The 26,456-nt window shown below is 43.3% G+C and overlaps 2 protein-coding genes across 7 annotated transcripts; one reads left to right on the forward strand and one right to left on the reverse strand.

Moving 5' to 3' along the window:
- afap1l1a (actin filament associated protein 1-like 1a) lies at positions 1 to 19,925 on the forward strand. 4 transcript variants are annotated; one of them, XM_057043416.1, is made up of 20 exons: positions 16 to 152; positions 449 to 645; positions 12,126 to 12,251; positions 12,387 to 12,464; positions 12,537 to 12,616; positions 12,949 to 13,087; positions 13,382 to 13,477; positions 13,573 to 13,787; positions 13,875 to 14,054; positions 14,143 to 14,226; positions 14,765 to 14,840; positions 15,275 to 15,394; positions 15,714 to 15,925; positions 16,069 to 16,214; positions 16,302 to 16,374; positions 16,949 to 17,063; positions 17,662 to 17,829; positions 18,257 to 18,432; positions 18,513 to 18,635; positions 19,130 to 19,925. In XM_057043416.1, exons 3-20 carry the CDS (start codon positions 12,128 to 12,130, stop codon positions 19,157 to 19,159), a joined length of 2,235 nt encoding a protein of 744 aa, XP_056899396.1. In that variant the 5' UTR covers positions 16 to 152; positions 449 to 645; positions 12,126 to 12,127; the 3' UTR covers positions 19,160 to 19,925. The 4 variants fall into 4 exon arrangements, with proteins under 4 accessions (XP_056899395.1, XP_056899396.1, XP_056899394.1 ...); XM_057043415.1 differs by lacking the exon at positions 449 to 645 and having other exon boundaries at positions 1 to 152; XM_057043414.1 differs by lacking the exons at positions 16 to 152; positions 449 to 645 and adding an exon at positions 8,857 to 9,125 and having other exon boundaries at positions 12,952 to 13,087.
- On the reverse strand, positions 19,585 to 24,791 carry gabrp (gamma-aminobutyric acid type A receptor subunit pi). 3 transcript variants are annotated; one of them, XM_057043417.1, is made up of 10 exons: positions 24,499 to 24,791; positions 23,568 to 23,647; positions 23,347 to 23,459; positions 23,163 to 23,230; positions 22,844 to 23,061; positions 22,379 to 22,545; positions 22,151 to 22,288; positions 21,929 to 22,081; positions 20,717 to 20,910; positions 19,585 to 20,627 (listed from the first exon to the last, which is right to left on the reverse strand). In XM_057043417.1, the coding sequence occupies exons 2-10, from the start codon at positions 23,618 to 23,620 to the stop codon at positions 20,295 to 20,297; spliced, it is 1,437 nt and encodes a 478-aa protein (XP_056899397.1). In that variant the 5' UTR covers positions 23,621 to 23,647; positions 24,499 to 24,791; the 3' UTR covers positions 19,585 to 20,294. The 3 variants fall into 3 exon arrangements, with proteins under 3 accessions (XP_056899397.1, XP_056899398.1, XP_056899399.1); XM_057043418.1 differs by having other exon boundaries at positions 23,568 to 23,763; XM_057043419.1 differs by having other exon boundaries at positions 22,463 to 22,545; positions 24,499 to 24,789.
- Positions 24,792 to 26,456: the final 1,665 nt, after the last annotated feature.

The raw sequence follows: 26,456 nt of genomic DNA on the forward strand, positions 1-26,456 counted from the left end.
CTCATGTTCCTGTCCAGCGGATGTGTAATGTAGCAACTCTTATCTGTCAGCACTGTGACTCTCTTCGCCTTCACTCATTCATGGGCCGCTGATAGAGCTCAGCGAGTCAGTTGACACCATCAGCAGCGGGATGGACACGAGAGGCACCAAATGTAAGTTTTTTACCAGAAATGAATGCCAGTGACTGCTGCTGTGCATGGCTATAGAGTTAAAGTTGTGATGGGCATGATGTCTTATATGAGACCCTCTCACACACCCACTATGTGTTTCCATCTTCCTACACCTGAAGCTTCCCTGTTTTTAGTGTGTGTGTGTGTGTGTGTGTGTGTGTGTGTGTGTGTGTGTGTGTGTGTGTGTGTGTGTGTGTGTTGTGCATAACGAGTCAGCTTCCATGGATAAGTTTGGTATTCAAGCTTATTTTGTGTTTTTATTTATCTTGCAACTGCAGAGCCCCCACTGGAACTGATGTGCTGTTTCAGAGCAGAGATTAAAAGTGTTGGATAGATGTCAGACGCTGATGTGGTCTCTCTCCAGCTGATTGGTCAAAAGTTTGGTTGTTGTGGGAAGTCAGTCTCAGGGTGAAGCTGCCTGGATGTGCAGGATGACATATTCCAACAGTCATACTGGACCTGCCCCAGCTCTGTAGTGAGTGTTTATGCTGAAATATTTTGAAATCTAAAAAAAAAAGTTTCTATTCCATATGTTTATACTGGGAGGGGTCCAGTTAGCTCTCCTGCACTGCACATTTTCCCACTTTGTAATAGAAAACAAAACATATCTCTCCCTTGTGGGATTTGGCTTGAGCAACAACACTAACAGTAAAAGGTGTGACCCAGCTCATCTGAAATATGTTGTTGAGGTTACTCTTCATGATTCTGCTTCCTGAGCCACAGAAACCCGGGCACGTCCGCAAATTTGTTGCAGGTACACACGTGAGAGTGAGTCTGACGTTGACAGCAACCAGCTGTGTACATGCCTTGTTCGGTGTGTAGACGAAATACTGTACATAAAGAAGGGGGCTTTTTCACCTGAAGATAAATCCTCACCTGTCACTCTTACTTCAAACATACAAAAGCACACAATTGTTGCTCATCAGGCCTCCTGTCATCGCTTTGTGTTGCTGTAAACGTCACAGGAAAAACACAGTGTGACCAAGAGTGGTCCCTGAGGAGCCCCCTACTGTTTGGAAAGTCATTGTCATGTCTACTGACACATTATCCTCTTTGCTTTTCACTGTGTCGTGTTGGAGATCAGCTTAGCACAAACAGGTAATCACAAAGTTTCAAAATCTAAACAAGACATTGCAAAATATGACAGAGGTGGACTCCAGACACTTTTCCCCCCCCAGGCATGTTAATGTTGCTGGAGGACAGGTATGAGCTTGACTGGTGCAGCTGCTTAATATGCATGATCTCATCCAACTGGAGCAGTGGAGTAATGAAGGTTGTGTTTTCAGCATGAGCAGCGGAGCGTCAGGTGGGCGTCAGAATAAAAAAGGGAGAGGTTCTCTCCACAGAGATGCATTTCAGCGCAGGGATTGTCTGTGATGTAGCTTAAACAGACGATGAATCATCACTTTTGTCAAGATGTTGGGGTTTTTTTGGCACATATGGAAGAACTTGTTGGACTGAAGAGCCATATGATGCAGAGTCCCTCTGCATTAATCTAACAAGCTGCTCATGTGAGCACATGTCTGCTGATAATTGGTCCGAGTGTTGCACACAGGCAGATTCCACTGAGTTGCAAATAAGGAATCCTTGTCTTGGCATGAGCGTGTCATCCCCGAGGCCATTTTTATCGTATGGAAATGAGTAACGAAAGATTTAAATTGTATTCATTTCATATTCATATTGAGTTCATGGATGTTTCAACAGGACAAAAGAGCACAATTAAAATGCATTTTTCTGTCGTCAGTCTGTGGTTAACCGAATGCGCCCACATTCCACAATCACATTATCCATATTGTACGACTTTTATTTATGCAAAACAGAATTTGTAGGCGTCACACGGCCACAAAAGTTTATTTATTCCCCTCTTTTGGGACTAAGGAATACTTTATGACCTGGTTCTGACTGAGGTGGAGTCCAAGCAGATGTATGTTGCATTGAGTGTCTTATACGTGCAGCCTGTACGCCCCATCATGCAGGGGCTGTAGATCATGGGTGGACGCGGAGCAGGCTTGCACGAGGTGGAATTCCCCTCTTTAACGGTTGTAAGTTGATGGCTGTTGATTCCTTGTGATGAAGATGTGGCGATGATGTGCGGGGTCTTTATGTGCGTGTGTGGGAGTGCACGTGTTCATTGTGTGCAGGGCAGCGGTCACTCTCTGAACAGCTGTTTATAAAGGGTTTCCATGGAAACGTGCTCCCCAACATTGCAGCCGGAGGACGACAGAATGAAGCGAAACCTCATCTGTTGCAGCCATGTAGGGCTGAATATTGGCTAACGGGGACATTTCAGGTGTTTGGCACAAAGAAAGTCTTAATGGAACGGCACGTAAAAGGTTTGGTTGTGTGTCTTTTACGCTCTGAAACATTACTCAGGTGGGAGCATTTTCTGCCTTTGAAAGTGCAGGTTTGCTTTCAATCAGTAGTGTATACAGATGGTGCAGCTCTGTTATGCACACAATATTCCTGGATAGCTGTCAAACATGTGAGATTATTTTATATCAAAAGGAAAATGTGCTGAGTGCATCTGCAGAGGAGGTCAGTAGTTGTGAATTGTGATAAACCGATACTTTATTTTTACCTTTTTTTACTGAAACTTAAACAAATTTTAATAGCAAATTTAAACTACACATTGTGAATGTTAAATTGCCACGCTGTCCTAATTGTCAAGTGTGCCCTAGTTTTCCCGTCGAAAAAATGAAGCCAGCCCTCAAAATCCCATTAATGTGGAAAAAAGAATCCCAATGGAGACAAATCAGCCCCTTTTGTGCATGTCTGCAAATGTGTGAGCATGGTGTGTGTGTATCACCCTTATCTGGGCAACATCAGTAAAGCAGCACTTCCACTCACAGAACAGCATCTTTCTCAGTGTGTGAATACTTTTCTGTTGGGGAGACATAGCATTGTGGTGATCTCATAGGAGTCAGGGCAGATATGTGATCTGAGTAACACTGGCTGCACTGTGAGGGCTTTGTCTAGCAGCAGGCTGACTCAAGCCCTCTGTGCCATCTCAGGCCTGAATAAATCAGGCAGCAGCCGATGAAAAATGAGGGAGAGGGAGGGAAAAAGTTTAGCAGACAGATACCTCCTACAAGGCGCTCAGATCTTTCACCCTCGACGTTTGACCTGACGCCATATTGAAGGAATGAAAACGTTGCCAGCCTGCAGCTCCTCCGTTATCAGAAAGCTTCTGTCTATTTTCTGAACCTGCTTCGGTCTGCTCTGTGTCACTGGAGAGGCTAACCTATCCCATGATAGCCTCTGCAATCCTATAAGAGATAAACAGCTTAATGGATGACTAGATCTTGATGAATGACAATGTCCAATCTGAGCCCAAGTTAAAACTTTCTGCATATCATTGTACTTTAAATAGTGACAAAGTTTTTGGAAGGTAGAGAGTAGAGAGTGGTGATGTTAGGGTGAAGGGGTGGGGGCATTATATCAGTTAGACCCCTCATAACGATGGGAGTGGGACAGGATTCAAGCTTGGATTAGGCAGAGATTAGATAAGGTTAGACTTTAGATTTGGTTAGAGCTGCAGGAAGAACTCACACTGACTCCTGTGCAGATATGTTCCTCAATCCGTCATTGTTATTCATCATATAATAGTAATAAAGACTCGGGAAATTAATATAAATGCTATTTTGTTTTAACCCTAACCCTAAAGGTCCTCCAGGGAAGGAGTTTAGTGTCTTGCATTGCGCTATTAATCGAATATTTGCTGCATGAGCAGGCATGCAAGACACAGAAGCAGGATGAAGTATAAGGTTTTCTCTCCAAACCCTGCAGTTGGAGCAGCGGGTGTGTTTATTTGTGCTCTTGACACGCCGTTCCCTCTCTGCATCCATCTGTACTTCACACCACTTATGAATTCCATCTGTGAATAATGTGATTTATGTCCACACCTCCTGCACATTTCTTCAGGTTTATTGATAGGTTGACAGTGATGGGTTTAATATGGGCGTGATCCGTGTATTGCCGGAGAATAAACAATAATGGGGCCACTGAACTCATAAATAATGTGACACCAGACAGTCGCCTCACTGTAGCACAAGAAGATTTCAGCCTTGGAGAACGTGTTGAATTTCAGGTTTCTCCAGGTGTTCCTTTTTCCCTCTAAACTGCCCCAAGGTGTGTGTAGGTGTGTGTTAGTGAATGGTGTGTGTCCTGTGATGGACCTGTGGACCTGTAAAGGGTGTAGTCATGCCTCTCCCAGAGCAGCAATTACTTATTATTTAGATTAGAAGTCAGAAGTCACACATTTGCTTTATTGGATTAAATCTGTTTAAATTAAACATTAACTCCTTTGAATAATGGTTTAAAACAGTTATTAAACATGACTCAGTGTTGAAAGGTTAAATTTGCTGCAATCGAGTTTGCAATTATCTAAAAAACGTTTGGCTCAAATAAACCACGCTTAGGATCCTACAATGAAGCAGTTGCACCTTTACTGTTAGAAATATGACAGAAACAAGGGGAAACAAAAAAAGGGTTTAATTAGGGTCAGGGCCACTGCGTCACATTGTGCAGCACAGCATACGCCCTTACAGATCACACACCAGGCTTGGGCGATAGAGTTCTTCCTCTGTTTTCACCAACGCCAAACGTCCTTCAACATTAACCCCCCACACCCAGCCATCCTCACCCCAGCAGCTCTGAAGAGCATACGTTGGATCTATTTCATTGGACTGTAATAAAGGTACAAGGTAGCAAATCCACCTTTTCTTCTGTAAAGTGCAGTTTCACGATAGTTTGTCCCACATCACAACCCAAAACACGACATCTTTACTCAGACACGCACAACTGCAGACAAGCATCAGGCACTCTCACTCTTCTCTGGAAACTTGAGCCTTCTATAACAGTTTAAAGTGACTAAAATATGAACGGCATGTGTGAATGAAAGTGATCTGTAGAATTAATGTGATGGGGGGGGGGGGGGGTAACTAAATGAAACCATCTCCCTCATGGGAATTAGATAATAAATAGGCAAAATGGAAATGAAAAAATGAAAAACAAATGCAATATTAATATATTAACATTAAAATTAACATTAATGGGAATTCAGAGAAATATTTACAATTGATTAGCAACTGTTGTCATTTTCAACAGCAGTCATGTTTTCAAATAAGCCAGCACCTAGATCATACATCATTTTAGGCATTTTATTTATTTATTTTAGTTCTCTCACTCTCTTCACTGGAGTATGCTTGTGATTATCATAGTTTGGGTTGTGTGTCGTTTTTATGGTCTCCTTTGACATCTTCTCTCATATAATTAAAGCTGTGGGGGGTAACATGTTTATTTCCCCTCATCTCCTAATTTGTATTTACAACTCCTCCAAAGTTTTTCCACATGCTTCCATCACCTGCTGCTCAACTCAGCATGCTTTATTTATAGTGTGAATGGGAGCCCCCCCCCCCCCCCCCCCCTCCCCCATCACAAATAAGCATGTCAAAGCCATGAGAAATGAATCCCCCTCGACACAAGGGAACCAACCTCTGCAGTTAAATAAAGGTTTGCATCATTCAAGCTCCATTATGTTGTCAGGTGGTTGAAATATACCGTCATGGAAGCATGTACATTCACCTCTATCAAGGGAGGGATCTAGACTGGGCATTGAGAAAGGGGTCACAAGAGACAGTAGAATTGAATCAGAGCTGGCGGGAAGAGGAAACAGAAGGCCGGAGGTGATATGTGATGTCATTTGTAGAAGAAGGAAGTCCCCCTTGGTTGGGGACACACTGGGTATCCCCACTGAGCCAGCCTATAAACTAATGCTGGACTGGAAGCAATTGTTATTTAACAACATCTGCAACAAGATTAAGAACCATGAAGGCATTTCGCTTATATTAGTGTATCTTTACTTCCTTTAAGGACCATTTTACATGCATTCAAAAGCGATCGCACCTGAATGTGCAATTCGGGACAAAAACATGAAAAATATTTGGATAATCTTGATACCTTTTGAAAAAAAATGGGGTTCAAATTTTTTCCCTGATTAAATTACTTAAATAACGCAACTAAATAAAAAGGATCTGGTTTCTTTGGTATGTGAATGTGATGTACTGTTAACTTGCAGACTCAGAAATGATGTCACGATGGGATATGTGCAAAGCTCTTATCAGTTATATTTTGGCTTCCTTTCTGCACTGTGCAACAAGGTGGAGATGTGTTATCCATCTTGGTCTTGGCAGCGGCATGTATAATTAAAAATGTCTGCTTGCTGCATCTGGAAAGAGAAAGGAGAGATGTGAAAAGTATTTTGCTGAGAGATTCATGCCTCATAAATGTAGTTATGAGGGTACATTTTAGGTTGAATGACGTTTAAGTCAGTGATCGACTTTTATTAAGATGCCATTGCTTACCTGGACTGCGGTTTCTGAATGACCTGTTATGTTGCTGGAAAATTCCTGGAATGTCAGGAGTAATGCAGGAGAGGATTAAACTGTATCATGATGGGGCAGAATGCTGCTAAGACAAGACAATGTTTGCACTGTTCTTCATCTGGCCAGGGGATTTACCTCACCTTTGCTCACATCTGTTCGCCCCAGTGAGCTGCAGAGAGACAGATGTGTCATCGATTTTTATTTATTGTGACTCATCCATTGCACATGGGCAGCTTCCAGTGTTTGTGATCTTTAGATCGCCTTTACATGGCATAAATATACCATTCAAACCCTACTCCTGATGGTGCTTTATCTATAAAAGCTTGTGTTTCTTTTCCTTCTAAAAAATACTGGATTGTGTTTTTCTTCTGCACCTTCTGATGTGACCAAGATAGACTTCCACACTGCATTTCTGGACGCCTCAGAGCCTGCAGCGGCCTTTTATGTCAGATCAGGTTGGAGAATGGCTACACATCCAGCCTGTCCAAAGACAATAAAGATGGGAAACTTCCAAGAAAAGCCCTCTTTTCTCAAGGCACTGATCTCTTGGGGAGTCACAGATGGTACAGTCGTTTTTGAGGTTCTCACTGCAGCGCAGTAAGCAGGAGTCATGACTTTGGGGTTAGGAGTGTAGCCGGTTGGACGCCGTTGTTGCCGTTAGTCTGGAAAACACATAATCCACCTTTTGCTGAGTTGTAAGAAATAGCCATAACTCACACTGTGCAGTTGTAAGTGTTGAAAAATGTTCCAGAATAGGAAATGGCACCCATAATTCAAGAATATCACTGGCAGAAACATGCACAATTCCATATGATTGCAATAATATTTTACAATTAACAATGAAATTAATCATTGTGTGTATTGTTATTTGTATATATTCATTATCTAGAGTCCTCAGAGTTAGCAGTTTCTGGAGAAAAGCCAGGATGCCCCCCCATACCCCTCCATCCCACCCCCACCCCTGTCCTCCACAGTCCTGTGTGAGTTCACAGCTTTGCAGGAAAGGGCGAGGGTCGGATTTTGTGGCATTGAGAAGAGATCTGTCAGGATATTACCTAAAAAGTGCTAGCATCTGTCTGCGTCATCACAGAACACTGACAGGAAACGGGTGGGAAGCACTAAAATGGGATAAACTGTAATTACCTTTATTGCTGTAGTCCTCGTTACCACGGCAAATTACAGCATCGCATTACAATAAGAGAGATTTAACAGACTGATCAGAAGCTTTTTAGGCATTTAGGTCCACCATCATTACAATAATGGATGCTACTCACCTTTAGAGAGACAATACACATATTTGATTCTTCCATTTGTTTTTGCATTTAACTAGTGTACATTGTTCATGAAACACACACCAGGATCACTTCATCTTGTACGTCCATGTTGTTTATACAGTATCTACATCAGCTTCCCTTTCGGTCGCCTGATAAAACTCTTTTTCTAAGTGGATGTGTGCATGTGTTTTGTCTGTAGATGTGGGTTTTTGTGTATTCTTGGGCCCGCAAGGGGGGAGAGCAGCATGTTGCTTCGTGTTGGGGCACAGAAGACCGCCTAGAGGCAACAAGTCATCCACGTGTAACTCCAAACAGTCTCAACTTGCCTGTGTCCTCACCGACATTCATTCAGGCTTATCAGTATCTCCTCCACAAAAGATGGAGGAGGTTGTTTTCACCGGCCAGAGTTTGTGGGTTCATTACAATCATCATTCCAAAGCACAGATTTGGCACAAATTTACCATGTTGCACGACGTTGATCAGTCTTCATATTAAGACAGAAAATAAGGAAAAAATGTTGTGGTCTCACCGTCACACAGGGCTGAATTGTCATTTGATCTGGTTTAAAACATTTTCGATAAAATTTGATGTGTGTGTGTGTGTGTGTGTGTGTGTGTGTGTGTGTGTGTGTGTGTGTGTGTGTGTGCACGTGCAACCTAATGGAAGGAACTATTACTGTTCATTTAGACTCTGTTCCAATTAACAAACGCATTAAAATAGACTTCTTCATTATTGTCATCTTCAATTAAAGTGGCTTGAAGATTAAGACAACGTAGACAATGTAAACTTCCCATACAGGATGCAGTTGAACTTGTTGATGTATCAAAGCTGTTTTAATGTGCTTTTATGAGCCCCTAGTTAAACATTAATAACACACTGAGGAAAGGAATGTAAAGGGATAAAGAACTATTAGCCGGCATGTGTGTGTTTACACAGCAAGCCTTTCCCAGGTGCTATACAATCCCTGGGATTACAGCAGAGGGGGGATCCAATACACACACACACACATACACAGAGGAACACTGATTCCTTACCCCCCCCTAGATGAAAAGGGAGGAGAGGCAGACGGAGGGACAGAGGTATAGAGAGATAACACACTAGAAGGAGGAGGGGAGAGGAAAAGAAGTGTGAATTCTGTAGGAAGCTGAAGGAAGATTTGAGCTCACCTCACTAGCTGGTGCACACGAGAAAGCCTTGACTGGGATACCTGCAGCACTACAGATTCTGTGCAAAGAAATGTGGTTTATTTCCTTTTTTAAGCCTGGAAATGGTGGGACTCTCATCAACTACTGCTGAGGGTAAGTGTTCACTTAGATGGAAAGATTAGTAAATATAGGAAGTCATCGGTGGTGTTTATTTCATTATTAAACACAATCATGTTTTGATATTTTAATTATTTTCTGTATCTATTGCGAAATAGTTATGTATTGCACACTCTATGAGAGAATGTTTCACCATTTCACAGAGGTAGCATTCGACTTTTTACAAATCTTTTTAACTTCTTCACCTGTAAAACTGACTTTACCTTCAATTACCGGTAAACCACAAAAAAAAGGTGCACTAGATAGAAAACTTCTGTTTCTTCATCTCAGGGTTTGTTGGACATGTTAGCACAGGTGCTTTTCCCACTGACATTATTTACCACCTCCCCCAGCTTTTCCAAAAGATCTGAGTCTGCACTGTTAAACAAATGACCCCTGGCTTCGCCTCACATCCACACAAACACACTCCACGGCATCCTGCACTATTAACAACGTGAGGAATGTGTTCACCGCTAAATGGCAATTGTCGTGCTGGTGTGAAGACGTAAATGTTTCAGTGCGATTAAATCCTCCAATAGCTTACAGCATTCCTGTGCTGGCATGCATTTCAAGAGCCTGGCTACACTTTAACAACCCAAAAAATGTGAAACTATCAGTATGGAGATGCATCCAACCATATCCAGCCTGTGAAGTCACGTCATGATCTTATTTGGAGTAGAGTTTTCAGTCACAGCAGCCAAAGACATCACACTTTCACACTGATTAAAGCTACAACAGTGATGTCAGGGATCATTTGCTCTTCTGGATCCATGTGTGTGTAGGAGTATTGTTCATAATAACAGAATCACTGGGGAATAAAAGGGTGGTCTTATGTGTGTTGCATGCCAGATACTGTACAAAGTAATTCCTCTTGTTCGTTTTTTTGGCACAGACAGGCTAGCCCTGTAGTCATCAGGTTTGACACTCAGCTGTGGTCCAAGGAAAATAGTTTCACAAGTGTTGTGACCTACTTCACGCTTTCCTCATTAATTCTTTTGTTAAATCTGATGTAAACACCTCTCTGCCGGCAGCATATCATGATGGGTAGGGGATGCCCGGTCATGTGCATGAGCCAAAATCCAAACAGCTGGAGTCTCTGGAGGAAGAATCTGAACTCACAGGGCAAAGCCTCTTATGAGTTTCCTCTTCTATGTCCTTAATGCCCCCAGAAAGAATAAAATCTTAATGAGGAGACATTCCAGGTCACAGCATGAAATCATTCCTCGGGCCTTGTTCTCGAGCGTGAGCGTGCTTTAATTACAATAGACGGAAACCACACTAGTAATGATGACAGTGTTTAAACAGACACAGGAGAACACACACCTAGTCTTGATACTCGTTTCTGTAGCCTTGGCAGGGCCCCATAGGAAGACCCACCTCAGGAAAATATGTCTGTCTTTAGGGAGTGGGAGTATTTTTTTGAAACGTAACGCAGATACATCATTGAAAAACACACGCTACATCTTCCAGCTGAGCAAGACTTTCGGCTTGTCAGCAACAATTATGTAGACGTTCACTGTGTCTGAATGATACATCTGCGATTTCAGTTTTCAACTAAAACCCGTGTGCACTTTTCAACCTGGGACACACACCACACAGACACCTTTTGTAGGTGTAAGTAGTCCAAAGTTCACCTTTGATACGGCCCACTAAACACACATCATCCAAAGAACTTTTGTGTTTGTCGTCAGTTGTGCACGTGTGAATGTGAGTTCAGTGGAACAGATTGCCATAAGACCACCAAAACAAAGACTTTTCTGGTGCGGTGGCCCATAGCTGACCCCAGTTGGGTGCATGCTTCAGCAGATTTAATGTGGCTGGATGATGGAAATAAGGGAGTGAGTGAGAAAGATTTTGTGTGAATGTGTTTGTGTGTGTGTGTGTGTGTGTGTTGTGCGCAAATAGTCAGCTTCCATGGATGAGTTTGGTATTAGAAAGTCAGAAAAATATATTTATGTTACAACAGAAGAACAGAACTCACAAAACACAAGAACAGAGTGTTCGCAGCAGCAGGTTGCAGACTGGTTCCAGGGATTTTCAGCACTGAAGGGACTAAGAGGGTTTATTTAAATTCTCTTTGGAAAACAGGGAGTGGACCAGTCCCATCTCTGGGATCAGCAAGTGAGGTGAGACATGGAATCCCTTCGGCTGAACTGGCTTTCAGAAGTGTTAGATAAAGATCAGGTGGCTGCTCTGTGGTCCAGTTGGTTTGCTCTGGGCCCTGTAAAGTGGCTTTTGAGTTATTTTTTTGTACAATCTCAAATGTCTGCCAACATCTTTGCTGCCTTTGTTAGTTTATCTTTTCAACATTGAGATGGACCGTTGATTGAAGGTTGGGTTTGAGCCCAATAGCAACATTTCAGAGCAGCCTCTTTACAGGACGGATATTCGTTTCCATTACTGGATGGTTAAGGATCAAGATTGGAATTGTTACTTAACAGAATCCTTTATATCGCACACCAAACTGCTAATTTTATTTTACTTTTAAATCCATCAGCAAATTAACCAAACTTGAAATCCATTATTCCTCAGAGTATTTGTTGGCACCAAATTAGCATACTCCTAAAGGGGCTGCTATTACTCCATGTGTATATGGCAGCTACATATACACCAATTATTGCACTATTTGTTACTGTGAAACCTGATAGTGTGAAGGTCCTGCATTGTTGTGATTTCTGTAGACTCAACTCCACACTTAGCTCTGAGTTAATGAACAATTACCCTGTTTCCTGTCTCTCCGGGCTTTTGTTCATGTTTAGTCTGGTCAGTAACGGAGAGAGGAGGAGGGATAAGAAGGCGGAAGATCGTTATTGACCAACTGTGATGCAAAATGACAGAAAATGTCAGCATGACAAAGTCTGAGTCAAGCATAAAGCCCTTCTTGGACCTTCACCTTAGGGTTTGTTTAGACTTGTAGGGATGACATTTGCCCTCTTGTGCTGATGCTGAACCCATACTCCCCTGACCTTTGACCTCTCCCCTCTATTACCTATGTAGCAATGGAGCTATTGGTGAGTGAAGTCAGCATACTGCTGAAGATGCTGGACCAGGAGACCCTCAGCTCTTCCGTACGAGAGAAAAAGACCTCTGTGTGGAACCTCCTGCAGCAGATAGAGCCATCCGGTGGGGATGATAGACAGAATGTTTTCAATCACACTGATATAGCAATAAAATTGGGTGGGGGAACTATGACCACCCGGGCTTGGTGAATGGCAATGCTATTTTATTTCAGTGTTTTCAATTTTCTGTATTTTTCAGGGACAGATTACATCTACATGAACTCTTCTGTGTACAGAAATGGTACCAGCTTTGTAGAGTCCCTCTTCGAGAAATTTGGTGAGTTTATCTGCATACATGATGTGCATTTATACTAATAATGTATGAGTATGAAGACAGTTGTCTTTCCAGACTGCGAACTTGGAGGCCTAAAGGATATCACAGATGCTCTAAAAGAAGACAAGAGCACCCAAGATGACACTTTAAACCAGGCAAGTTGAGACACATAGTGTGCTTTTAAGTTAAATATGATGCATGATCTTGATATTTATGCCTTTAACAGTGAATTACTTGAGGAGGAAAAAGGCTGCATTCCATGTTGTGGGGGTTTTCCAAGCACACATGTGCATCGCTCTGCAGGCTATTAAATGTGTTATGATGTCAAGGACCCACCCAAGACCCGTGTGTCTCATTTGGCTATATCTCTCCTAAGAATACCCTCTGCATCTCTTTGATGTCGTTCTTTGGATGTGAGGGGGTGGCGGGGAAGAGAAAACAGACTGTGCAGGAAACTTGAGCTTTATGTTTTGTATGTCTCCCTCAGCAGAACTGCGGCAACTCCACAGCCCCACACTGTGGCGACTCGCCTCCCCCTCTGCCCACAACACCTCCTCCTGAGGAATACTATGAGGAGGCGGTGCCACTGAGCCCTGGAACTTTGCCAGAATACATCATCACCAGAGGTCAGCAGCTTCCTGTGTTGCTACGCTGTGTTAGTTTGGGCCATTTCATTGTTTGAAGGAAAAAAAAACACATTCTGATGACTGAAACAAATGAGGAATTCATCTTTGTTTAATATGTTACTGGGATGTTCCAGGCCTCATAAGATATTTAGGTGAAATGAAATTAGCTTTCAAGGCTCAGTCCATGGCAAGGAGAACATTAGCATAATCATGTTCCATGGCCCAGAACACAAATGAATCACCAGCACAAAAGGATCATTTGGGATTACATTTCTAAATGTGTTCCCCTTTCAGTCAGGCCAAGTCCTCCTAACTCAATAGAGGACGGTTATGAAGATACTGAAACCCACTACCCCAGCACCTGCATCAGCTCCCACCGCAAAAATTCATGTAAGTGGAACTAACTCCTGAGACACCGAAGGTCATAAGTATTATTAATGTGCACCAATTAAAATGCACGGTGCTGTTTATGGTGCTTATTTCAGACAATGACTCGGATGCTCTGAGCAGCTCCTATGAGTCCTATGAGGAAGACGATGAAGAGAGGAGCCACGGCGTCCAGCTCACCCATCAGTGGCCCTCCAATGAGAGCTCACTGCCCCCCGCCAGAGACTGCCGAATCTGCGCATTTCTGCTGCGCAAGAAACGTTTTGGTCAATGGGCTAAACAGTTTACTGTCATACGCGAGAACAGACTACAGGCAAGCATGCAGTCAGGAGCAGCTCCACAAACAGCCTTTGACATTCTTATCTTTTAATTTGGATGCTAATAATCTTCCTTCCTGCAGTGCTATAAGAGTTCTAAGGACACCTGCCCATACGTGGACCTGCTGCTGCCCCAGTGCACCGTGGTCTACGCTCCCAAGGACAGCAAGCGGAAGCACCACGAGCTCCGGTTTACGTTACCCAATGGAGATGCACTGGTGCTGGCTGTGCAGAGCAAAGAGCAGGCCCACAGATGGCTCCGAGTAAGCTACACAGGAAATGCAGGCATGGGGAAGAACAAAAAGAAAAACAAGTTGGCAGCTCAAAAATTACTTTAAAATGTCCACACAGGTTGTCAGAGAGGTGAGCGGTAAGAATGCTGGAGCCGAGGAATCCGCATCCCCCATTATTCCAAGAAAAACTGAACTGGACAAGGTAGGTTTATACCATGTCCAATTTGCTTCCTGTCATTTGTAATCCTCAAGACATAATTGATATTCCCAGTTGAGGTGAGGAAAAGCTGCGAGAAAGCAGCAATTGAGTTGTCACCAATTCCTTTAAACAATTGTTTGGTCGGGTGAGGCTGACGGTGGTACCTGTATTTGGCTGACAGAACAAAGCAAAGTATAAATGTGGTGTGACGGTAGAAATTATAGTGGTGCCAGCAAGCCAGGGTTGGAACTGGCACTGTCGGCTTCATGCATACCCTTCTGTCATGATATAAACTTCCCCGTCATAAACAAACCCGTAGGAGGAGAAAGGAGGCAACGTGGAATTAGAGGGACGATAACAGCAGTACTGTGTTATTCCGTGTTGAGATCATGGGAGACAGCAGGTGAAGAAGAGAGAAGCGACCACATGTGGGAGCTTGTTAGAGAATTATCTCAAGTACAGTGATCGAGGGCTTCATTAGTTTACTTCAGTCAGGCTCAGTATGCTGTTGAAAGCCTGTGTTTGTGTGACTCTTCCCCAGAGGTTATCGGCAGAGAGGAACACGTCAGATTCAGACAGCGTGGGCGTGTCGACGGGAGAGAACGGCCGAGAGAATGGTGAGCTATCGAGGAGGCTTGGCTCCCTTTAAGCACTGAAATATCCATTCAGCTGCTGTCATGTCACTAAGAGGTCTGCTCTTAGTTCAGCAACTGAAGGAAATTCAGCATTTTCAGACTAGCTAAGACCTTCTCTTTCATATGCAGTCAATAAATTGGGATTTCTAAACAGTTGGGTAGTTTTACTTATCTGTCCAAATGTTGATGAAGCATTTGACCTCCTCCGTGCTGCACAGGGTAGCAATTAGCATGCTTGGATTCAACCAAGGAAACCCCTGTGTGGGTGTAAACTCAGCAAATTAAATCAACAAAAGAAAAAAAACAATCACAGCGAACCACAGCTTTTCAACACAAAAGTTCACTAAACCACTTGCGATGGTTGGACGGTAACAAAAAGCTACTGTTAATGTTTTTCTTCTCATATTCTGACGCAGGCAAGGTCAAACGGGGGGCTTTTGCAGCCGGTCGAAAAATTACACGGATCATTAGTTTCTCCAAGAAGAAGTCCCCGCGGTCAGGAGATCCACGGGTATCATACAGCAACCCTCGCCAAGGTCAGCCCTGAACGTTACCGTCACTTCTCATGATACGGTGTTACGAATGCCTGTTTTCAAAAATTAATAACACCTTAACCACTAGAAGTCCATGTTGACAGGCTCAGCTGTCAGTCAGGCTGCGAATTGTGTGTGACAATGCCATGAACCACAAGGATGGTTGTGGAATGTTCTGTATTCATTTTTCACATTAACCATTCAACCCACACATTTCCCAGGAAGTGAATCCTCATAGAGAAACTACGAAACGTTTCACAGAACCTAAGAGAAGACAAAGTGTGAACGAGCATGAAAGGAAATGACGGTGCCATTGTTGCAGGCTACCTGTCTGTGCTGGTGAATCAAATGTGGCGGGAGCAGTGGTGCTGCTTGTGTCAAGGCGCTCTGCATTTCTACCACGATAAAGGAGACGCTCGGACCTCCATGCCCTCACTTCCCCTGCACGGTTGTGAAGTGGTTCCAGGTCTGGGACCCAAACATCCTTTCGCCTTCAGAATCCTACGGAACAACACAGAGATGGCTGCTCTGGAGGTAAAACTGGGATTATCTCTGATAACTGCCTTCAGAAACCTTCAGACAGCCGACGTTTTATCACTGTCAGCGTAGGAGTTGTTGAGTGTGTTACACCAGCAAAAGGTATTTCTATAAACAAAGTTGGGATTTCTTCCATTCAGGCGAGCAGCTCAGAGGATCTCGGCAGGTGGCTCGGTGTCCTCTTGGCAGAAACGGGTTCTGCAGCGGACCCTGAATCATTGCATTACGACTGTGTGGACGTGGAAACCATAGCAAACATCCGTGACGCTGTGCGGCATTCCTTCCTGTGAGTGACACCGTTGGGAGCCTGAGGTCACATCAAGGCCACTGACCAAAGCAATGACGCCTCCTTTCCCTTCTTCTCGGATTGTAGGTGGGCCACATCCTCCAGTAGTGCTTCCACTGACCCCAGGACGTACGATGAGGTTTCTAATGAGGACATGCAGGTGTGCAGTGTGCACCCCAAACCGAATGGTTCAATTCCAGCTCGGACGAATCTTAGACTCAGCGCCTTACGTTGATATGAAAAGACTGGAGGCTGCATGTCTTTGTGATTGCAGCTGTCTGAACATGACATCCCATATCAGTCACCGTGACAGACGCAGCTCTGTTATATGCCTATTAATATTGTGCACACCAGACAGAAGTGTGTGGCCCTGACAGGCTCAGAATAACAGTCCAAAAGAGACTATCAAATGTGACAGGGAGGCAAAATTTTGTGGCCTTTTTACAGCCTATAAACCCCTTTAGTCACCCTACTGAGACATACTTAAACACATGTCAGTGCATGCATTCACCACCTTCGGCCTCAACACACACACACACACACACACACACACACACACACCACACACACACACACACACACACACACACACACCCCAGTCAAGCCAATAAATCAGAAGAGCTGTATTTTGGTTACACTAATACATACATTTTGCCCTTTCAGTCTGTCCTAATCCCTCTTAATGCATCCTCTGACATCTGCCCTGTTCATTCTCTCCTCTTTCCTCCTCATAGTCAGGGGAGAACTGCAGGCAGCAGCCTGGGAATCAGGGGAAGAGAAGATCCAGTTTCTCCAGCACCGATTCGGACAGAACCAAGCCTCTCGTATCCCTAAAACGAACAGGCTCAAGTAAGCACCTTTACATTTTCTGCCTTTTCTTTTGCATCTTTTGCTGGTTTTTGTCTTTCTTGAGAGTCTTTAGAGTCAATACTGTTATGCATTAAGAAATAATGAAATATTCAGATTACGCTTCCTTTTCCATTATTTCAAGGAAACTATCATTTGGCTGTTAGACTCACACCTGAGTATAGGATAGTAATAGTAGCATGGTCACTGACTTATTGCTAGTTCAAAGACTCTGTCTGCAACATTCTGACACACCAAAGGGCCAGCACCCTGCAGGGCTCAGATTTCTGGTATCCAACCTTAAATTTATTGGACATTCACATTAGTTTCGCCTCTGTCCTTCCTGACCTCTCACTCTGTGGTGCGGATGTAGTCGGTGCTTGTTTTGCATGCACATTACTCATATCTACACAATAATAATCCTTTCAGGTTTGCCTGTGGTGCATTTGTGTAGAGATCGCATCTTTCTTGACATTGCATTGCTCTTCTCATACAAACAGCGCAAAGATCCAGACTATCTCTACAAAGTTTTAACGTCTTCTTCCCATAACCCCTGCACGTTTGACACTTCACCTTTGCTCTCCTCTAATCCTCCCCCCAGATGCCAACCAGTATGGAAGATATGGGAAAACACGAGCCGAAGAGGACGCCAAGCGCTACTTGAAAGAAAAAGAGGAGCTGGAAAAAAAGAAAGAGGAGATACGAAATGCATTACTGACCCTCCGACAGGAGAAACGAGAACTGAAAGAAGAGATAAAGACAGCCTCTGGTAAGAAAGAAAACACTAAATGAGAGCTAATGTCCTGTCCAATATTTAGCCAGTTTATATGGTTTACTTTTTCATAGTTATGTTTATTAAGAACTATTTAAAACAAGTGCCTGTTCTTGTATTTGCTCTAAACTGCATGTTGTCCCCCATTATTGAGGGTTCGAGTTACAAATGCGTTCCCATGTGGGAAAAGGGTTGGTATTTTTTTCATTAAAAATAATATGCGAAAATTAATTTTCTGTAGTTTCCAAAAACAGGCTTCTGGCACTAAAGAAATTAACCATTCAAAATTAGCATTAAAGCTCCAGTTTCAATATAGAGATAAAAGCAATAAAATGAATGACATGAACAACTATCCAGTTTTCTACTTACAAGTATTAGTATACTTTTGAGAAAGTATACTAATACTTATGTGTCTCTGTTGCAGGAAGCAGGAAGTCTTCTCTGACCAAACGTGTGTCCGAGCTGGAAGAAGCCTGCCAGGTAAAGGAGGCAGACAGAGTTGACCTGGAGCTGCAGCTGACTCAGGTCCAAGAAAACCTGAAAAAGAGTCTGGCTGGTGGAGTCCTGGGGGCGCCTGTTGAGGCTAAACCACCACTTAAGGTGACAGTTGCTACAAAAGACACACTTTCATTTTGCCTGGAGCCATTTTAACATACTCTTAACGGCGTCTTCTCGTTTAGGGCTCCAGGAAAACGACACAGAATATCTACAGTGAGACTTTACCGGTGAACTGTGCCACAGAGCTGCGGCGACGACCCCCATCTGTTTATGCTTCGACAGGAACGGTCATGCAAAAGGCTAAGGTGCTGTCCCTACTCGGACTCCCTGTCTCATACGTCCCTCTCTGTCAGTAGTTTTCCCTGTTGGGCTTCATGTGTGATGTATGTCGTCATCTTCACACTTTTAGAAAGGCCATGTGATGCCATGACACCACTGAGAAACTGTTGTGCAGCATTAAGTGACAACGCTTCACTTTATCTCATTTTCTTGGTAACTGGGTTGCTCATCTGCACTGATCTACAGAACCTCTAGGATGCAGAACGCTCAATTTAATGTCTGAAACAGTTTTCCATGTTTTGATCATTGTTTTTCTCAATGCCCTTGTTATTGTGAATTTCACTGCAGTGAGCCTTAACGTAAAGTTAATTTCATTTTAATTGTTAAAGTGTGCATATTTGTACATCATCTCTTTATTACAGCACATTAGCAAATCTAAATGTGTTCACTTCCATTTCTGCATCTTTTTAAAGCACTTGTATTACCTTCAAATGATTTAAATTTGAATCTCTTCCTTTAGGAATGGGAATCGAAGAAAGGAACTAAGTGATTTTATTGTGGAAGAAGCTGGAGAAAGAATAAGAGGATGTCTGGATCCTTCTGTTGTGGTGTTCAAAAGATGACCCTCCAACCATACATTCCAAAGCACAGTCTGTCTTTTCTATTCGGACCTCAGCTGTAGTGAACAAATATAACCACTAGATGGGAGTACAGTTCACTGAATATTTACTCATCTGTCTCCATGAAAGGAGGAATCCAGTGATTGATCACCGCCTCTCTCCATCTATTTTTTACTGCGCTTGGAGACCCTAACGTGGGAGAGAGAAAATTAAGAGAGCAGAGTGTGTATGACAGAAAAGAGTGAGAAGAGTGTAATGAAAATCACAGAGTCTGCAGTGCTGGACTGGAAGAGCAGCACATAAACGTGTTTTAGAAAGAAATGTTTGTAAACGTGCCATTAGGACTACTGTAATGTATGTTTTCTCCTTTTATTTGACTTTAAAAGTTCACAGGTTCATTTCTCAGCATCACACAGAGATGTTTTAATCATTGAGATATAACTTGACACCCCAGAGAACTGAATGATCGTTTTTTGGTTGTTTTTTTTTTTCCAAACTGCAATGAAACAAACAATCATTAACAAAGAACAGACCTGTGGGTTCTCGACAGTGTTCATCTGCATGTTATCAGAATGCCGACTGTTGCACTTTACTGTTCCCTCCTTGATATGGGAATAATAAATGTGTTTTGTTCACAAACACTGATTTTGTACAATATCAATATTAAATCAAAATAAATTCATGACTAATCATTAATTATTTTTCTGCTTTCGCATTATAATGCACTGGAAGATGTATCAAAGCCAAGATGTAGTCACAGAAGGCAGTGCACTTTGTGAAGACCAGATATAGGCTTTTGCTAAATAACTATTTGTCTATAGGGTTGTAATAAGCTCATTCAATTGCAGTTTTGCACTTTTACGTTGCAGCACTCTATTCATACCTGACCAAAATCATGCTCAGCTGCTTTTGATTCCTTCGTGTGCATAAAAACCTCTCATGAGTGTGTTTCAGTTCGCTAACGGGATCGAGTATGGCAGTAGCAACTGGTACTGGCCTCAAACATGGAGGTAGAGACGCGTCAGGATGGTGAAAACAACAAAGCACCAGCTTTAGAGAAAATGCTCAGAGAAAGAGATAATAAAGCCAGTAGAGGATATTGACGAAGAGGAATGCCATAGGGAATAACGTGCGGGCGTGACAATCGATGTTGTGTGGATTTTCGACGGTGAAAACCGAAGCGGCCCTACGTGACGCATTCGCCACAGAAGATAGGCCGCAGCCCTGTTTTGACGTATCCTCTTTGGGCTCAGCACTGTTCCTTGTGTCGCTGTTAGCTGTCTGCTCCTCTGGCTCCTCTGCAGTAGATCCGATTTTACTGGACTGCTTTGTTTGAGCGGTGCTGACGATGGGGAGCGAGCCATTTCCGTTCGATTCATTGAACTCCCGCTGAAGATCCTGGTCAATACACAGATTGCAGCCATTTTCATTGCCCAGGCCATTTACTGTAAATGTTGTCGTGTGTGAAGTGTAATCAGCCTCCTCACCCTGTGTAAATCTTCCACGGTCTGGTGCTGCATGGTGTAGAAGTGGGCACAGGCATACTCCAGCAGGGCGCCGAAGATGAAGGTGAAGCAGATTCCCAGGTAGACGTCGATGGCTTTGATGAAGCAGTTGGCATTAGGGAGGGAGGTGCGGGCTCCCATCATTAGAGTGGTCATTGTCAGGACTGTTGTCACTCCTGCAAAATATGTCACGGCGTCATCGTTTCAATATCCCCGTGCACGTTTGCCGTCATGGCCTCCAATGCAGTTGTCCATATTTAGCAATTGAATATGCATGTGTTCAAATATGTTCTGAGCTCATCACTGGACTGGTAATTATGCTGATTATATGTGCTTCTTTGCAAACTGCTATACGGGAATGTAATTATAAAGCAGCACATTAAGTCCGAACTTAATGTGTTTGAATTTTCAGTGAAAAAAACGGGTATCAAAAAGTTTAATTCATCTTATGAGAAGCTCAATCCCCCGGGTGTTAATCTGCCTTTTAATGAACCGAATTCTCTTTGTTCAAGCAAGTATGGAAAGCAAAACCTCTCTTTTCAACCCATTAGTTAAATGCAGATAAAGTATGAGATTTCACAGGTTTTTGAAAGAGGAACTGACCCAGACAAATTACAGTCTGGCAGCCATGTCGTTATTTCTTTTACGAGTGAATGCTCCATATATTTTATAGTCACTTTAGTTGAGGTTGCCAGTCTTAGATATGGTTGAACAAGTTTAACATTCTTGAATAAAGCCGCCTGTGTGAAGTTCAAAAAAATCCCAAAGCAGATTTAGCACATAGTACAGGGAAATACTGTATTTGTGTAGGAGCCTAAGGGGGCTCCTTGTTAGTTTTCCCACAACATAGCCAATTCAGCCCCAAGCCAGAGCAGATTTTGGTTCATGCATGAACTGTCCTGGGTGAGATGACCAGTGAACTGTCTAAAATCCTAAAGAGTAAAGAGAAGAAAGGACCTTGACCTTGGTCCCAGGGTCCAACTTTACTTTTCAAGGAGGACACCATTACAGAAATGGATTTTCAGGAAGAGGAGACGGAGCCAAGCTGAGGCATCACATTCCCGGACTCATCATATGAGACCATAATGTTTGATACCAACTAAAAATACTATTTACACATCCATATAAGAGGAAGCCTGGATGAAATGATGACAGTTCAAATAGATGCAATCAAATCATCATATGGAGACTGACCGATACAGGTCCTGGCTGGAACGGACGACTGGCTGATCCAGAAGGAGACCCAGGAGAGAACAACCAGCAGAGTAGAGGGGACATACGTCTCCAGGATAAAGAAGAGCACATTTCTACGCAGGGCAAAGTGCAGCACCAACTTGGGGTATTTTCCTAAAGTGAAACATAGAGATGCCTTCCTATCTGCAGTCATTCTACATGTGGGGAATTCAGGGACTCTACCTGTCTCATACACAGCCTCTGACACAGTGGTGTGGTAGCTCTCCACACTGTACTGAGCCAGCCTCAGCGTGTCCAGCCCTTTTACTGAATCATTCCCTCTGGTCCAGTAGAACACCACATCCTGCAGGTTGTAGCCCCCTGAACACACACGTAAGGAAAGGATTTGATTAATACTGGAGGTCTGCTCATTATGTGGGGATATCGTTGTCCCTCCCGTCAGATACTCACAACACGGGTGATGGGAATGATGATGAGGGCGATGGAAATGGTGGCTGTTAATGTTCATCGACACAAATGACGGGTGATACTCACAGCTCTCCAGCTGCAGCGTGCAAACTTGTCTGTCCATGGGGTACTTGGTCAGGTCCATGTTGCAGGCAATCGTTGCTGTAATGCTGTGGTAAAATTGCAATAGAACATAAAATTGCAATTTACAAAGTTGTTGCCCTTGAGAAAGAGTTACAAGAACAACAATTTCTTGAAAGTGACAATTTGTGTTTAAGAAGCTACCGGAAGTAATAAATTGTTCATATAAATAAATTTAATTCTGTTGATATGACACAAGGAGAGAGCAACTATAACTATGGGTGAAACCAATTAAAAAAATTACTATAAAAAATCCTCATCTGAGGTGGAGCTGAGCTATTTTTTCCTCCTGCTTGCCGACCCCGAGGTTGCTTCATGACTAAGTACCGGAGGGCATAGAGAACGGTGCCGTTGCTGAAGATGCGTATTAGACGATTTTCCACAGTGACGTCATGCAAGAAGGAACGTTTGGAGTCTGGAATGAAGGTGTCAGGGATCCAGAGAAGCGACACAAGGCGTCCGTCCACGCTGATGCTCTCGTTACCAGGGAACACCAACCTGGAGTCCCGCCACCTCTGACGGAGGAAGATGGTGGCCGTGTAGTCCTGGAATATTGATAGCGAGAATATTTATTCATACACCGTTCTGCCTTACTGGTTTTCTTTCTTTAATCCCAGAGTCTGGAAGGCAAGGAAGAGATGTATACCATATTGATTTCGGAGATGGCATCAATGCTGGCAATGTCAAGGCTCATTCCAATCTCGACAGGACCCTCTATCACAGGTGGAGACGAGCAATAAATTGTTTATTTCATTAAAAGATAAACAAGCATTTAGCCGAAAGCAGCCGAGCGAATTATTTTGCTCCAACTGAATGATTTACAATCTTACCATTGAAATTGGGTCTGAGGTAGCGGTTGTATCCCTTCATCAGCTTTTGGATTGTTGGTAGCAGCTGGGAGTCGTTCCAGTCTCCCCAGTGGTGGCTCGGATACATGCAGCCACTGGTGGTGGTGAGATAAGAGAGCAAGTGGACCACTAGCACAGGGAATGCACTAAGAGACATTTTAAACCTCAACAATAATCACATCAGTGTCACATCAAGCTCTCACCCCGGCGTGCAGCTCAGGAGCAGGATCATTAGCGCCACCAGCTGGACAGGCATTGTTGTTCAGCGGCCAGGCGACAGCAGCTATGCACAGGGGTGGGGGGGGGGGGAGTAAGAACCCGTGGGCATCAACACCTGAATCCCAAATCCTTGTGTGATTTCTGTGGAGCTGACGGTGTGTCGCCAAATGCTGGTGGCACCTAAATGAGGGGGATCATTAACCTCTGGGGAAATGTGTTGACATGCAGCCACAACGGGGCGATCTTTCAGCAATCAGCCGCACACTGGAGAGTGTATTGATTTCCGCCTCTCTGTTCCATGTACACAACCCCACAAGCAAACCCACATACACAAAGTGCACCTGCATATTAAAATGCTTCTTTTTGAGTGTTTTTCTTGTGTGCGCACATGATTTAAAGTCCTGTTGGCGTGCTTGTTACCTCATTGTTTATTCATCGCACCTCTGTGATGAGTAACCCCATTTTAAACTCGTAAAGAATCCCCTGTTGTCTAGCAGACCCCTCCACACACACACACACACACACACACACACACACACACACCACCCCCACCACCCTCCCTCACCACCATGCAGATAAATGTCACTGTCACATCTCAGTCGTATTTCACGCTGAATTTCCGCCCGATAGTCTAAATTTGTCATGCTCAGTTGTATTTCGAGCCATTCACAATGCAACCATGTGCAAAGGTGAAATGGACATCTCAATAATGTCCATAGCCTTGTTTTCACCACCTCGGTGCAGAATTGCCACTGAATATTTAATGTGCTTCATGCTGCTAATCTAAACTATAATGCAGCTGTCTAGCTTCTTATTGAAAATTAAAGTTAGAGATAAACTAACGTCTCCTACTGCAGACCTGCAGACTACAGCTATATAATGGTCATTACACACAATTATCTCTCTGTCTCCTACCTGCTTGGGTCCTCTGCTTCTCTTTTCCACCTCTGGTCACTCCTTTCCCCACCTTGCCTTTTGTTTCCTCCCCCTTGCTTCTGCCTCTGTCCCAGATGTTGTGATTGGCTGAGATTGGTTTCTTTTTTTCTTTAATCATTCAGAATCATTTTCCAGTGTTGCCTCCATGTGATGGTGAAACCAGAGCTGCACCTGCAATTCAGTCCTGGAGTCTGTGCTGCTGTGGGTTGTTTTGATATTAGTTCCTGTCTCTGTGTCTTTCTGCACAGCTCTAGTCATCTCTCCCCACTGCCTCTCTGCATCCCCTCCTTCTTCTCTCTCTCTCTTGCTCTCCCTCTTTCTCTCTTTTTATGCCACGGAACCTTCTTTCTTCACTGCACCCCACTCGCGCATCCAGGCACATAACATGGACACTAATCTACTCGCGCAATGATACTATATCATTAGCATCTGCATTGGGCTTGTTTATTTTGGCCTCTCTTATCTTTTCTCCTGCACCATCTTTAAAACGTGTTTTGCCTTTTCCAAATGACCCTGATATGACACCACCTTCTGAGCTATTTCTAATTTCTATTAACTTTTTTTTTTTTTTTCTGAGTAGTCGTAATCTAATTTAGCTTGTCTTTTCTCCCTCAAGTCTCAGTTTCATGATGCTCTCAACTCTTGAAAGCCTTTTTTATTTGTCCTTTTGCCCTGTTTAAAGACATTACTGGCAAAGGTAAAGATAATAAAGGTCTCCCCACACATTTGGAAGCCTCAACCAAAGAGTTGGAAACTGTTTTCCTGCTAAACATGCTTTTGCTTCCCACTGGTGACACTTGGAGAAATCCCAATTAGCTACTAGCTGTGAGGAAGAGCTTCCAGTCACATTACATCGGGCCTCCTGGGAACTTACTGCTGCCAGGAGTTCCAGTATGTGTGAAAAGGCCTTCGGGGTCACAGCCTAATAATGACTTATGAGCCGCCTGCACATTCACTTGACCTGCAGCGGCAAATTTCTTCCCATGCCTCTGTTCTCCAGTAGTGGCTGTTGATGTTAAATGATCAATATTATGCTCAGAAGTTGCTGCTGCTGGTTATTCTGTTAGAAAGCTCCTATATTATTCATTCAATTTTAATTCAATAAAGTGAAACGTGCTGCAATATAAACATGAGATAAACTGATTAAATCTATGGCTAGAATGGCACGACCTTGTTTACATAAATTGTCCCAGACAATCAGACACAAATGGAGATGCAGCTTGTGCACGGAGGGGTGAACATGTAAATGTGTGACCTTCAAAAGAGACAGATAATGAATGACATAGAATGAAAGAAGAATATCTCCATATAGATGACTTACCTGCCATGTTCTTTTTAAATTCCACTGTGCTTTTGGCCTGGCACTCCAAACATAGTCTGTCTTCTAAATTGTGGCCATTTCCACAAGTCTGATTTCACCTTTTTTTCTGCTAGGTTTCATCTCTGCAGAGTTTCAACACGACTCGAGACGTCACCCCAGCCCAAGATCATTATAGACAGCCACATTTTACGCGCCTTCTAACTAACACATCAACATGAAAACCCATTACCTCCATTCTCCGCCTCCCAGTGCATCTTGGAATGGAGTTTAAAAGTTCAATACTTGTTTCTAACGTCATTTATGGCCTAGCCCCACCACATTAACTTTGGTTGATTCAACAGAGCACTGCACTCCTCAAACTTCTCTTATGGGTAGACCAGGTTAGATTTATTGGAATGAACATTTTCTTCCCTCTGATGATTTTATGTGCAGTTACGATGAGATTTCATTTTTTTAAAACCTTATTCTACTTTAAATATGCATCAACACAAACATCTGGCTCTTTTTATGAGATGAGAAACAATGTTTTTTTCTGCCCTTCATATTCCAACAGCATTTACAAACGAGAACACCCTGCTGCGACGTGCACAGCACCAGCTAGCTTCCATTACTTTCT

The sequence above is a fragment of the Takifugu flavidus genome, chromosome 9 (genome assembly GCF_003711565.1).
Source record: "Takifugu flavidus isolate HTHZ2018 chromosome 9, ASM371156v2, whole genome shotgun sequence".
Taxonomy (NCBI): Eukaryota; Metazoa; Chordata; class Actinopteri; order Tetraodontiformes; family Tetraodontidae; genus Takifugu; species Takifugu flavidus.